Genomic DNA, 14374 nt, shown 5'->3' with positions numbered 1-14374 from the left:
TAAACTCTGAAATACCTGATTTACCGCTTAGACATAAGTCAAAACAAGATATTTTGGATTCTGGATGGATTTCCTTAACGTGTTTCGACCCGGCAAATTGGTCCCAACGCTACATTTCACGATGGTTGAAGTGTTTCGTGGGGATCCTGGTTGGTGGTGGGACCAATTATGGTTTTGAGATCCTGGATGAAATATGAAGTGGCCTGGAAACTCCCAAATTCAACTACTTAGGAACAATCGTCAAGTATCATTTTCCTGCATGGTTGAATGAAGGTCAATCATAATTTAGAGTCGACCCCCTGACACTCAGAGGCAAACCAGGCAGTCTAAAGAGAAGAAAATCCCAACTTGAACAAATGTGCCGGTTTCGGAACAGTTCGATCGTCATCCGTCCAAGAAGCCGGTCAAAAGATATGGGCGTCCAGATCATGATTCGTCCAGCCCGACTTTATAGCGATGAAGATGCAATGTACGACTTTATGGCCAATTTCTAAGACTGATGAGTGCCTGATGACTAACGACTGAGAATTTGAGAATGCGATGACTGAGAATTCGGTCAGTGTTGGTCCGGTCTCGAGCCATTGCTCGGCTCCATCCTGGGCTCCGTCCGGATTTGAGCCGGCAACACTGGTGTTGTTGGTCTCAGGCCTGCCAAATTGGCAGATTTCAAACCATTTAGACCTCTCCACATAACCGGGTTGGGCTTCTGGCACTGGGCATCAGGGGGTTCATGGGGCCTACCAAACACGGATTCTTACCCACTGTGACCCCTGGACTACGATGGACTTGGTTAATCCATCCTTTCGTGGTCTGAATCCCGCTTGGGTCCCATGGAGTCCAGGTTGGCGGGCCTAGCTATGGCCAGCCTGACCTGTTTTGAGTCCATCCACTCCAAGAAGCGAATCAGGAAGCGAGCGAACGAGCGAGTAAATTCTGGAAATTTCTCATTCCTTGGCCTTGAATATATCGTCTCGTAGACCCCGCTCACTTTTCGACTGTTTGGGTCGGTTGAGTGGATTAACTGACCGTGTTCCTGGGGATCGATCAATCTCCGCCAGTTTCAGCTCCGCCCCCCCCCGTCTTGCATCCCGTGAGCGCTGGCCGTTGGTTTCTTGACGCTGAACTAGGCGTGCCTTGTTCCCTGTTGATTGCGGCTTTGACTTAGCTTTGACCACTAGCCCCCGCCCTCATCATGTCGTCGTCGTCGGGCTCGCCATTTTCGAGTGCGCAAATCCAACAATTGCGCCAATTTGTGGACGCCCTCAAACTCAAGCCCGAATTTCTGTACGACCCGCAGCTGGGATTCCTTCGCGATTATCTCATCTCCTTGGGGGCGGTCTTGCCCCAGGTTCAGGCCTCGGCTCCGACCGAGCCGCGCGGCACGCCCATGGACCAGTCGGCCACACCTGAGGCTCAGCCCGAGGTCCAGCCCAGCGCTGATGAGCCCGAAACCGAGGCCGAGGATCCCGAGAGCGAGGTCGAATTAGACATGACCGGTGTCATAGGTGAGCCAGCTCAATGCCCCGAATCTAGCTGAAACTAGACGACTAGCTTGAGCCCGGAGTGAGGCCCAGGGAAGGTTAAAGAGATAGAAAAGGGGATAAGCATAGGACTCCTTTATGGAAGTAGCAGTTGAAGGATGATATCAGCACAAATTTGGGGAGGTCATCAAGGCAATTTTCAATACAGTAGCGGTACTAAAACCCCAGAGTCTAAGCACAATGCACAATGTTAGACGAAAAACGTTCCTAAGCTTTCAAAAAGTCTGTTTTAGCTAAAAATTTACTTTTAAGCATGTTAATGAAAAAGTCTGACAAGTTATGAAAAATACAATGCTAAACGAACCATTCCTTTTATGGACAAATGAACTGGAACTCTAATTGAATCCCTTAACAAAGAACTATGAATCCACAAGAGAGCCAGTAACTTTGCAAAATTTGACGATGACGTCATCTTCCTTTTTTGCTTCAATGTCCCACGAACCAGTTAAGCATTCGCAGGAATGAATTCGAAACGAACCCATTCTCTAACACTGCTGGTTAATGCTTATTTTGTAGAGCCGGATGAGGATGAAACTCAGCCCATGGGCGACCCGGCCAAAGGCGAATTGACCGAAGAGGACGAGGCTCAGTTCAGTGGTAAACGCAGCGAGGCTTTGGCCGCCTTTTCCGAAGGGGAATGGAGCCAAGCGATTGACATCTTCACCGAGGCCATCATTCTCAATCCGCATAACGCCGTCGTGTTTGCCAAGCGTGGGGCCTGTTTCCTGAAACTTCAGAAACCCCAAGCTTGCATCCGCGATTGCGATCGCGCCATTGAGCTCAATCCGGATAGCGCTCCCGCCTACAAGAATCGCGGTCGCGCGCATCGTCTGTTGGGCAATTTCTTGGAAGCCGCGCGCGATCTGCGCCAAGCTTGCAAGATCGACTTTGATGAGCAAACCGACGAGTGGTTGAAAGAAGTCACCCCCAATGTAAGTGCCAATCGTTTCATTTTGATTGAAAGTAGGGGGGCCTTATGGCGCTTGATGCATACGAAGGGTATCAAAGCTCATGCCCATCTTAAAATCACGCGTGATCCAAGTAAATCTGCGGCACGATAGGGTTAGTAATTCGGAACGATTTCTCCATCAAATCGATGACTCGCCAAAGCTGAAACCCGGACGGCTAGCCCCGGCTTTACAAACTCAAATGTCATTCATTGTCCGTCTACGAGATAGTATCACGGCAGTAAAATATAAATTGCAAATTTTCTCGAGAAAGAGGATTTAGTACGAAGCTGATCGCTTTGCCACTATATCTTGCCCCGGGCTTTCCACGTCATGAGTACACACTTTGAGACAAAATCGCCACAATTCACTTCCGCCTTTGCTAAAGTTTGGCACACTGGCTTTTGACTTCTTAAACATCGAGGCGCAAGCGATTTGGTCAAAGATGGACATGGCCCTAGAATTGGTCATATTGGTCCCATTTTTGATGGTACTTTTTTCATCTTAGTAATTGAATGCACACAAAGTAGCATAAATTGGCTTTATAATCCACCGGGATGATCCAAGTTGAAGAGAATTCTCGGCAAAGTTTGTTGCTCCTTAGGCTAGCCCATGTTTGTAGTGTACGTACAGCCGAATTTCAGCCATGAATTATGGTTCTTGATCCAATAAAACCCCTCGGTTCTTCTCGTTTTCCCCACGGGATGTAATCTTGAGATGAGCGAGACACTTGACATTTTGGGTAGACAGGTTATTGAAATATCTTGTTTTACTCTTAGTCGAAACGTTGATATTGCTTTGATTAGTAAAAGTAGGTTAAGGGGAATTTATTAGAATTTATAACATATAAGTAACAATAGTGGGACTTTGATTTCCCCGTTTGCAACAATAGACTCTGATTTTGTGTGTCATTTTTTCGGACTATATCACCGCGGGGAGTGTCTCCAGTATGTATGAGAAGGTGTTTGTGCCTTCGATATTGGACTTCATGATTGGTTTACGCGTGGTTACGTCCATTTGATGTTGAACTCGCCTGACGTTTGTAGGCGGTTAAGAGCTCGGGTAGCTCGTAAGCTATGGCCGTGTCCAGTTTGTTGATAGGGCAACCTTTGAAGAAGGTGCATGTTGATTGCAACGTGGGGAAATTGTACAAGGAATGCAAATTAAAGAACACACGATAGGTTTCGGGGTCAGGGAGGTCGTAGCGAGAGATATTCGTCATGCTACTTATGCCTTCATAGATATGGAACTTTTCGGGATGATTGATGATAGATTGAGCAATAGCCTCTTGGTTGGAAAACAAGCCCTTCTGATTGTAATAATTGGTCAAATAGCAATCGACCATTTTGGCGTGATTTCGTACTCGAACCTAGAAAAGATAAATTGATACAGTTTTGGATTCCAATTCGAAAAGCTCGGAAGTATTCATCCTTTGTAAACGAACCGCAAAACGGCGTGCCGTGGCAATTCGATTCTCCACTCGTTTATCAATTGCCTCTCTAATATCGGACAGGAGTGCGTTTTCTTGCGCCCGAAGTAGTTTCTTAGGGGCTCCAGATTTGTATGGACGAGACCAGAACGATCCGGCATACATGATTGGGGGCTCCACACTAGCCATCAAAGGTGAGACGTTCCAAACCAAGCTGCTTTGGATTTTCAAGAGCTCCTCAGCAGTGATCTCGTCCGCTTTGTTCAAAATGATTCTAACTTGGCCCTCCCTGCCTTTCAGTTGATCCAGGAGAGCCTCAGTCTCGGGTCCAATGTCCAATTTGGCGTAGTCGTAGACCAACAGGATCAGATCGGCGTGGTCAATGAACCATTGACATGCGTCATTGAAGGAATAATTCCGCTCTATTCTCTTCTTCGATCCTGTCTCTAAGACTCCTGGGATTTCGGCAAAGGTAGCCTGGAAATGAGTTGAGTACTCTGAGTGACAAATCTTAAGGCAAGGTCGAACTGACGCTTGACGTTACACTAATCTCTTCACCATGATGAACTGGACCGTGATCTTATGCCTAACAGGCTACTGGAGAAGTCTCAAATGCAGCTTCATCCACTAACCCGGCAAGCCCAAGATTCATGGCATACGTGTTTGTCAAATAATCCCGCAACTTCTTGGCGCTTCTTTCTGCTTACCATTTCGAGAAGCTTACTCGGCATTTTACGTCCTTTGAGCTTCTTCAAGAACTCCTGACCAAACTTTTGGAGGCTAGAAAATGTCCATTCGGCGGCCAACTCTGTGCCTTCAACTTCTTCCTCTTGGCTACCGTGCATTGCAATGTTGAAATGAAATCCTTTTGACGGTTCGGCAGCTGGAAAGAGAAGACGTTTCGGTTTGTCTGTTTCACTTTTTCAAGTCGAGAGACTCACTGGCTTTGAAGGCGTTCTTTGTGAACTCCGTGTCGAGTAGATAGTTAATCATGGTAGATTTTCCGCCTGACCATGGACCCATCAACACAACTAAAGGCTTGTTGAATATTTCGGGATCTCCAAAGTGACGATTGCTGAGTTCTCGATACTTATAGGTGGTTTCCAATGGCTTGATAGAATGTTCGTAGACTTTCTTCAATTGCTTTAAGGTGTCTTCGATTTTGGTGTACAATCCCTCGTTGTTATTTGTATCAAGACCCAAAATAGTATCGATGTGATCTCGAGATCGGACTTCTGGTGGAGGGAGTTCGATTAACCATTCCTCGTCATCTTCACTCTCGTTTTCGTTGGCAACAATTTTGGGAGGATTCATTTTGGTACTCTTTTTGGGGTTCTTTGTAGCGTTCTTCTTGGTGGCATTAGCCTTAGTGTTCTTGGATGCGGGCTTCAAACTGGAAGAATCATCCTTTATGGTGACAATATAGCAATCTCCCGGGACCCCAGACGCAGGAATGATACTTTTATGACCGAAGACAATGCAATCAATGTTCTTGCCCGAAGCCGGTGCCGCGTGGAATCCAGTACAACCTTGCGTTGCAAGGCAGACCTTGCCACAAGAATCCACACTCTGGGGCCCCTTCAGTATGGGCCAACGGCCCTCTTGCCAACCTGATCCTCGACAAGCTCCTTTCCCAAGGAGACTGATGACTCCTTCGGCTTTACGTGGAGGGAGATTGTCTCCTCTAGATTTCTTTTTAGACAGTTTGTACTTGTCATGATTCACGGAAATCATCTTGTAACATTGCCCTTTGAGACCAGACGCAGGTTTCACGTCTTTGTGACCGAAAAGGAAACAAACTTGCTCTTTGTCTGGTGTTGGGGAAATGTCGAATGCCGTACAACCGTTCACTGATGAGCAAGCTGCTGCACATTCTGCCAAGGAATGGGCTTCCGTTGCCTTAGGCCAATATCGTCCTTGCCATTTTGGACCACGGCACAGCCCTTTGCCCAAAAGTTCGTAAGCACTGGCAGAAGCTTGCTTTGTGGCCTTGGAAGAGTCGGGTTTCCCTTCAGCATTCTTTCTAGAGTGCGTGTCTTTGACTTTTGAAGATGCAGTTCGGATCGATGACTTCTTGGCTTCCTTAGCATTCGTTTTACCCTTGTTGTTTTCAGTTTGAGCTTTTTTCTCATGCCCTAACTTGAAGCAATTGCCTGGAACTCCTGAAGCAGGCCTGACATAAGTGTGCCCATAAAGGATGCAATTGAAGTCGTCTCCTTCTTTCTCGGAAACATCGAAAGCGGTACAATCGCCATTGTTGCCACATGCATCTGCACATCCTTGTAAAGTTCTTCGTCCTCTCAACTTTGGCCATTTTTTGGTCGTCCAATCAGTTCCACGACACATACCTTTGCCTAAGTGTCTGAATGGGTAGGGTCCTGAACAAAAAAAAATAAGTTTTGAAAATGTGTCATCTTAAAGCGTTCAAATCTTGCCTGGAAATGGGACTGACCTCCACCGCCTTTAGATTTGCTCTTGGCTATTTCCTCTTGTTCTTCAACTTGGTCGACTTCAACAATACGCCCCAAAGCCTTCTCCAGGCGCGATTTGAGAGTGAAGCACTCCCCAGGCACTCCTGACGCCGGTGTCACATGAACATGTCCATATAGCATACAATGGAACCTACTTTTCTTCTTTTTACTGATGTCGAAGGCCGTGCAACCTTTTCGCATGGCACATTTATTGGCGCAGTCGATTTGAGTCGTTGGAGCCATTATGATGGGCCATATTTTATTGCTCCAACCTTTTCCTCGACAAAGTCCCCGGCCCAAATGTACAAGCTGAACTGGACCGGCTGTTATGAAGGTACATATAAGATGAAATTCGTAAGAGCAAACCAATATTATTACCTACATTATTCATCTACGATAACTTACTGATGGGAATGATTTCGTCTCCATCCACGTCAATAGAGTCCTCTTCTTCCTCGGGTGGATTGGGATCTGGTTCGACATCATCTTCCTCTTCTGGCACTTCGTTATCCAATTTGTAGCAATGACCACCCAGGCCTCGAACGACCATGATCTTGTCATGATCCACATCAAAATGCAGACATTCGTACGTCTTGCCTGCTTTCCGTAACACATGAATAGCTGTACAATCGGGGTCTTGGGAGCACTTGCTAGCGCACCTGTGCAATGTTTGCCTGCCCAAGAACTTTGGCCAAGGAGCTTCATTCCAGTCTTCCCCACGACAACCCCCCTGCCCCAACCCAATGAGATGCTTCCCATTGTCTAAACAGAAATTATTCAATAGAATCCTCGGCTTTCGCTAGCTTTTGTTGGTTTAACTTACAAGTATGTGGAGGCTTCACTTTACGGATTTTATGAACATCTGGAACGGACTTGATCTCGGCTTTGGGGAGCTTGATCTTAGGTTTCTTTACTTTCTTTGGCTTCTTTGGCTTTTCGGTAGGGTTGGAGGACTTTTTCGAGTTAGACTCCTTTGATGCTTTCTTGTTGCCCTTTGGATCCACTTCATTTTTGACTGCGTTCTGTTCCTTTTTCGCAATTTTTGGCTCGGATTGGGTCTCTTTACCAGACTTTTGAGTTGTTTTGCCTTCATTCGTAGTCTTTGAATTGGTTACTTCTTTCTGTTTCGGTTGTTCTTTAGAGTTGACCGATTTTGGGTTAGTGGAGGCACCCTTGGGAGCTACTGCCTTCTTTTGATCTCCATCAACTTTTCCCGCTTTAAGCGGCTTCTGTTGTTGCCTCTTCGTTTCTTTAGCGGTCTCTTTCTTCTTTGCTTCGTTCTCTTGGATCTTCTCTTCTATCATGTCATTTCCATCTAAAATAGGTACAAGTCATGAGTGGCAAGTGCCAACACAAGTTTTAAAAAGTAGGAATGTGTTACTGGTGAACTAAGTTTCAAGTTCCGAGCAAAAACAATGCGGTACCTTTCTTTGGAGATTTGGGATTCTTTTTTGCTGGCGGTGTCTTCGAACTCTTCCCGGAAGATGAGGAGGGGCACCCTTTGTTGACAAACTTCTTGCAATCTTCTTCGGATGGACCATCCTCTTCGTCATCTTCATCGTCTTGTTCATCGTTTCGACCCTTGGGATCATCTGCGAATAAATCCCCAAAGAGTGAATAAAGAAAGCATCCCCTCACCTCACCTGGTGTAAGATTGGAGTGGGGAGGTGAACTAGAGAGCGAGCGAGCGTGTGAGCGAGCGTGTGACCGGCTGAGTGCGGGAATGAATCGCAGACTTCATAGAGCAAGCTTTTTAAGGCAGAAAAATATTGCTGCCCTCTTGCTCCTTCGTCGTCTGCTTACCCCCAAATGATCAGGTTTTGCATCATTAGGCGAAAATAAAGATGAAACCCAATGACGAATGCTCCAAAAAAGGGGAGGGGGCAACAACTGCGTGGGGCTGGGCGACTCCTACTTTTGCGGGAGGAACGCACCTTATCTCGATATTCATCTTGTTCTTGATGATGCTCTTCATTCTGGTTGCCTTGCCAATTTGTTTAACGATTGAGTGATACTCTCTTGCTTTCGTTCTGGACAGAGTAGAAGCGTTCTTCAATATTTTAGATATTGGGCTGAATGTCATCATCATAGGCAAATTCCTGGCTGGTGCACCTAATCCCTCACCTGTTGGCTTACGTGTACTTTCTCTATTTCTTTCACGCGTTTTTAGTGTCTTTGTTGCTGAAAAGGGATAAACGAGGCATTCCTGGGTTGAAAAGCATTTCTGAACCTGCTCAATCGAGTCTTCTTTAGAATGATTTCATCGCTTGCACCTCCTGCCATCTCGTTTACTATGAGACTGGCTTTGCTTTTCCACGCCTATGGCTGAAAAACCTGACTCTTGGTTTAAGACAATAGCGGCACTTCAAAAATTTCCAAATATCTGATTTTTCCTCACCCCCTCTCTCGTGCCTGCTTCGGACGTTCCAATTTCGAGTGACTTTTCCAATTGTGATTTGGAAATCGACCAGAAAGCGACGAAATTGGAACGAGCGACGAGCTCAAGCTTTTGAGCCCATAATTCATGTTTCGCTTGAACAATGCTATTATATCAGCGAAAGTGCTGAAGATGCTAGGAAGGTAGTTAGTCGACAGACAGCTAGGTAGTAGGCACGCGAAGGACCTGGATTTCTGCCCAAGTGAAACGATCGTTAATGTCAAACGATGAGCCACTCGCTTGGCTTTGGATAGAGTTTCAATATGCATTCCTTCTCCACTATCCATATCAAAGGAGCAATGACAGATCTTGCACGAGATTCAAGCTGCCCATCTGAAACTGTTACGGAATCATGTCATGAGCTCTCTAACTCGGGCATCACCTCATCTTTTGGGGGAGCTGGGCAGAATATCAAAATGGGAACACTCACTTTTTTGGACCCTTCAGGTGTGAGATAGCAAATTGACGAGCTTATTGCCCGAAGGAATTTAGTAGACTCCTTCGCATCAGTCTAATGATGATAAATACCTTGTCAAAATGTTTTTCATGTGTTTGCCCCTTTTTGGAGTGAAATAACATACAAACGATAGGAGGTTTCCAGATTGGATGGTCGTCTACTGTATGCTGATTCTCTCGATAGTTTTGTTGTTGTCAGGGAGAGTGTGTAACAGTAGGAACGATTTTCAAAAAAGCATGACCAATAGACAGTTACCGAGGCTGTTTTTGCCAGAACTACGTCTTGTCCATCGAGGCCGACTACATTAACAAGCAGACTATCCCCTATTGCATCTCAAGATCTCTTGCTCTGGCCTGCTCACTGCATGCCCCAGCATTTTCAACATCAAAATCTGGGGTCTAGGGTTTGCCAGATCACGTTAAATGACAAAAAAAGATAGGACGGAGAGGGTCATTTCAAAAATGAATCAAACTTTACATACTTAGACCGGGAAGAATGTAGCAATCGCCTCCGAGGGCTTCAGCTGGGGATACATCAGAATGGCCAAACAGGTGGCAAAGGCGAGTGGCTGCGCTGCCCTTGGGCTTGGCCAAATGGAAGCTGGTGCAGCCTTTGGTCGTGGCGCACGTTTGGCAACACTCCCCTAGGGTCTTATCTCCCACTTGAATGGGCCATTGTCCTTCGCTCCAGCCTTGTCCTCTGCATGCTCCCAATCCCAAATGTTTGCAATCTGTAAAGGACAATGGATGCATTCATGAGGATCGAATTAGAAATTCTTCGCCAAGCCTCAAAGTAGCGATCAGTGGTCGAGAGCAAATGTTTTCTGAGCTGCAATTCCCATGGCTATGAATCGATCATTCATCTCAAGCCTGGTCATGAAGAAAAGGTCGCATCTTGCGCCATCGCATCTCTGGGTTCTGAGTGTTGAGCTCACCTGTCTTGAGAGTCGCAGCATTGGCATTTGGCAAGCACACGAGGATCACAAGTCCGCCAATTATGATGCCTACGCCTCTTCGCCATGTTGAATGCCAAGGTGGCGGTCCCGATCTGGCTGCTGTTTTTGTTGATGTTGCCGCCATCACCACGGCTGGCACAACCCTCGAGTCTTCTCCCGATTGACTGGGGCTCCCGGAGTGAAAATCCCACGGCCAACAGATTGATGAAGGGATTTGTTTGGCCAAACCCAATCGCAAGGCGATCCAGACCCCAAATGATGATAAAGGTGTCTTTCGAATGCAAAGCGAAATCACGACGCCTCATGGGCCGGTCTCGCTAGGAACACACCGGCCTGATTGCGATGCCAGGGATTATAAGGAGGGGTCCACTCGTGAATTACGTCTGTTCCCCAAAGCAGGACTTGACGAATTTGCAGACATTTACTGGAGTAGAGAAAAACGAAATTCCCGCGCGTGTGAAAATTGGCATGTTGCCTACTTGTTTGGCTCCTGGAAATGCTCTCATCCTCGTCATAGAGGTTGTTTTGCGAGGCAATACATCGATGAGGAAGCAAGAGAGAGTGAGCGCTTGATACTTTCAAAGTGAAATAGATCTGCAGCTTTCAAGATGCATTGGACTGGACAACAATACATACCAGGGTTTTGGCGGCATGCTTTTCAAATGTGTACAAAACTGAGTTCAAAGTATGCTTGCTCGCCCTGGCCATCCTCCTCCCTAAGGTTACCAGTCTAGGGTGAATTTGTCAGTGTCTAAAAGATACAAAATCCACATTTCCATTAGGGAGTGACATGTGGAACACTGGTTGTTAATCACTTTCACACCAGCCCATTGAACTGTCGTTGTTTTGTTTAAAATAGATCCCATGAGAGGAGGGCGATTGTTCGCAATTCTGATCTTCTTCACCTAAAAGTGATTTTTTTTTTTTTGAAAGAAAAACTTACGTATAAAGTAAGCCCTAGAAGTCACGAGCCCATTTCTGTTTCTACAACGCTGGCATTTCCATTAGATAGCTTCCTCGCTGGTCAGTTTCGAAGCACATTTCTAAATATTCGAGAGAGCCTGACAGATCTCAGTCGCTTCTCACCGAAGGTACTCGTACCTCTTGGACAGGTGTGCACGTATTAAAGTAAAATAGAGCAATGCTCGATCCACCCCACGACGTGATAGGAAAGTTCAGTAGTTGAAACATGAGGTGGACCCAATATACTGGATCTGATCCCATGAGCGGGCAGGCCGATTTTTTTTATTTAATTTCACCTCCTACCAATAAGAGGGAGCATCTATTTCCTTGGCCAATACGTCACATTAGGATTCGCTTCAAGAATGTTGAGATGCGTTCATGCGGAAAGGTCGAATTATGGATGGACAGAATGGGAACGACGATAGAATTCCTTCTGACGTATCAATCGAGCGTTCTTTAGTTTCAGACTGGCAGTGTGGCTAATGGTTTTCATGGATTGTTTATCTTTTTCAGGCCAAGAAATTGGAAGACCACGAGAGGAAAAAGGCCAGACGAAATGAAGAGCGAGAGATCAAAGCGAAGAAGGAACGACTTCGAAAGGCTCAGGAAGCTCGCGAAAAGGCTGCCAAAGAGGCATCCTCGGGCCCAGGGGCTACCGGCAGTATGCCAGGGGGAATGCCCGGAGGAATGCCCGGAGCTGGTGGGGCTGGAGCTGGTGGGGCCGGATTGCCCGGTGGTTTGGGGGATCTTTTAAATGATCCCGAACTGATGGGCGCATTATCGGACCCGGAGGTGGCGACGGCTTTCCAAGACATCATGAGCAATCCTGCCAACATTATGAAGTACCAGAACAACCCACGTATTATGAAGCTGATTGAGAAGATGGCCAAGGGAATGGGAGGCGGGATCCCCGGAATGGGCGGTATGCCCGGGGGAATGGGTGGTATGCCGGGAGGAATGGGTGGTATGCCGGGAGGAATGGGTGGTATGCCCGGGGGAATGGGTGGTATGCCGGGAGGAATGGGCGGATTTGGAGCCGGTGCCCCTGGTGCTGAACCATCAAGTGGTGGTGGGGCTAACGCTACTCCAAAGCCACCATCTGCCACGGATGACCTGGACTAGAGACTCGGGCAAGCCAGCGATGAATTCGTTTGATTGGCCAAACCAATCCACTTGTAAATCCTAGTCTTTGCTCCTCTAATTAATTACGAAGAGGTGTGACGGATCAAGCCCGTCCCCGCGATAAATGCACATCTGATTCAAGATATGGAATAACTTTTGTGTGTTTACTTTTGCTTCTCAATAAATGAATTGATCCTTTTTGGGTTTGCAAATAGCTGGTGTTGTCTTGGGGGTTCATCATCATATTATTATTACCACCATTTCTGTACGGATTGTAACATGCCGCACCAAGCAAATAGCGCACATTTTTAAGCAGACTCGCACGTATTTGACATTTGACATTCCACACTTCTGAAGTACGAGAATATTATCGCTTTCTTTTTCTGAAGGAAAGTCTACAATCTCTGGGATTTTTGAAGCAACTAGAGAATCGATTCTTCAGCTTCTGCACTCGCTGCTCCTTGGCCGTTTTCTCTTCATTAATTTCACCTCCTTCGATTTTTTGCTCCTCGGAAGATTCCTCTTGGTCAGAAGCCGGCTTACCAATAGTACTCGTTCCCATGGATATCGCAAGGTTACCCTCGGATATTAGGGTTTTTGTGTTCTCTGCATTCGATTTGTTCTCGGAATTGTTCTGTCCCATCTCATTAGTATCATCATTTGTCTCCAAATGATCCTCATACTCGTCGGAAACGCTCCGTGGCTCAAGATCATTGGCCTGATTGGCCAGCACCGAAAGAGGCGTTGTTGTTATCGATGAAAGCGACGCTGACGACGCTGACGACGTTGACGACGCTGATGATGATGATGATGATGATGGTGATGGTGATGTTGGCGGTGGTGATGGAGGGAATGACGTGCTTTGTTGGGTCGTTAAGCTGTATGTTTCCTCCAATTGTGCTTGTTGCCGCAAGTAAAAAGTGGCCTCGGTCCGATTTTTGGTGGTGAGCCACAGACCTGGCGCAATTTCGATTTGATAAGAGGCCGAAGAGGCTCGGGACTCTTCGGGTAGGGTGTCCTCCAAGGGCCGGCACCATTTCCTCCAGGTCACCTCCTCCTCTTGGATGTCCAGACAAATGTGCTCGACCTTATCCCGACACACACGCCGGGTTTCGACCACGGGCCGCAACTTGACTCGGCCTTCCATGCATTTCTCGCAAACGATCTCCTTCAGTTGGACCATCTTAGGCAGGCTGTCCGTAACACAACGGGTCTTGTTCGTGACCACTCGACAATGAGATGGATGACAATAATCTTCGTCGGCCATCTTCTCCTGGCAGTGAAGCTTGGGAGCACTGCTCACCTCGCTGTTGATGACTTTCATCTCCTCGATTTGCTCGCAATCACGAAGCATTTCCCGGGGACTCCGAAACGATTGACAGTGTCCGGAGCCATCCTCGAAGGTGAAGCACAACTTTGTCGTTTGGAATGCCTCGTCAATCCGACCGTGACATCGTTGCTTTCGCTCGGTCAGAGTCACTTTTTGGGGAATACTTTTGCAAAAGGCAATCCGTCTCGGATGACAAATGAGAGGGCAATCCTCACAGCTGGCGGCATCTTCTTCTCCCTCCTCCCACTCCCATTCCTCCTTAGCATTCTCCTCCTCACGCTCAATCTCCTCATGGCCAATCGTGCTTTCGGTAGGATTACGATCGCTTTTTCCTTCGGCCTTTAAGCATTCCACCTGGAATTCGGGTTCACACACCACGATCTGGTTGGAGAGCTTTTGCGTCCGATGGAAGGCCTCGCAAAACTCTTCACTCTCCGTGCAATTCTCGACGATTCTTTTCCGAAGTAGGACAAACTCATCCCGACAAACTTGTCGCGGGATATCCTCGCACCGATGAACAGGCTTGACTCGGGTGAACTTTTTCAGCACACACACTTCGCCCGACGATATCAAGGAATATCGTAGAAACGAGCCCGTGGTTCGGAGGGTGGCTATCCGGTCGGTCCCGGTCAAAGGTCGCTCCGTTCCTAAAAGGACCACCTCATTTAAGTCGCGACTAGCGGTCCCCATGGGAATGATGATCCCGATCACGCTCAAGAGAA

General features: G+C 47.1%; 2 protein-coding genes across 2 annotated transcripts; one reads left to right on the top strand and one right to left on the bottom strand.

The window, feature by feature from the left end:
- Window positions 1–884: 884 nt before the first annotated feature.
- On the top strand, window positions 885–12536 carry LOC131878555 (hsc70-interacting protein-like). Its single transcript, XM_059224560.1, has 3 exons — window positions 885–1505; window positions 2058–2473; window positions 11714–12536. Exons 1-3 carry the CDS (start codon window positions 1193–1195, stop codon window positions 12320–12322), a joined length of 1338 nt encoding a protein of 445 aa, XP_059080543.1. The 5' UTR covers window positions 885–1192; the 3' UTR covers window positions 12323–12536.
- LOC131878554 (uncharacterized) lies at window positions 3301–10550 on the bottom strand. The gene is made up of 10 exons (XM_059224559.1): window positions 10217–10550; window positions 9764–10012; window positions 7813–7980; window positions 7212–7703; window positions 6794–7150; window positions 6370–6711; window positions 4859–6295; window positions 4625–4800; window positions 3933–4394; window positions 3301–3857 (listed from the first exon to the last, which is right to left on the bottom strand). The coding sequence occupies exons 1-10, from the start codon at window positions 10359–10361 to the stop codon at window positions 3486–3488; spliced, it is 4200 nt and encodes a 1399-aa protein (XP_059080542.1). The 5' UTR covers window positions 10362–10550; the 3' UTR covers window positions 3301–3485.
- Window positions 12537–14374: the final 1838 nt, after the last annotated feature.

Source organism: Tigriopus californicus, chromosome 3 (genome assembly GCF_007210705.1).
Source record: "Tigriopus californicus strain San Diego chromosome 3, Tcal_SD_v2.1, whole genome shotgun sequence".
NCBI lineage: Eukaryota > Metazoa > Arthropoda > Copepoda > Harpacticoida > Harpacticidae > Tigriopus > Tigriopus californicus.
Note: the sequence above shows the minus strand (reverse complement) of the source record. Positions and strands in the feature narration are given on the sequence as shown.

Bases quoted from the DNA above. Each gene is read 5' to 3' on its own strand.
- LOC131878555 (XM_059224560.1), top strand. From the start codon at position 1,193: ATGTCGTCGTCGTCGGGCTCGCCATTTTCGAGTGCGCAAATCCAACAA. The intron at 1,506-2,057 runs GTGAGCCAGCTC...CTTATTTTGTAG, and splicing joins AGACATGACCGGTGTCATAG to AGCCGGATGAGGATGAAACT. The intron at 2,474-11,713 runs GTAAGTGCCAAT...TATCTTTTTCAG, and splicing joins TGAAAGAAGTCACCCCCAAT to GCCAAGAAATTGGAAGACCA.
- LOC131878554 (XM_059224559.1), bottom strand. From the start codon at position 10,361: ATGGCGGCAACATCAACAAAAACAGCAGCCAGATCGGGACCGCCACCT. The intron at 7,704-7,812 runs GTACCGCATTGT...TACCTATTTTAG, and splicing joins TCCCAAATCTCCAAAGAAAG to ATGGAAATGACATGATAGAA. The intron at 6,296-6,369 runs GTCAGTCCCATT...TTTTTTGTTCAG, and splicing joins CAAATCTAAAGGCGGTGGAG to GACCCTACCCATTCAGACAC.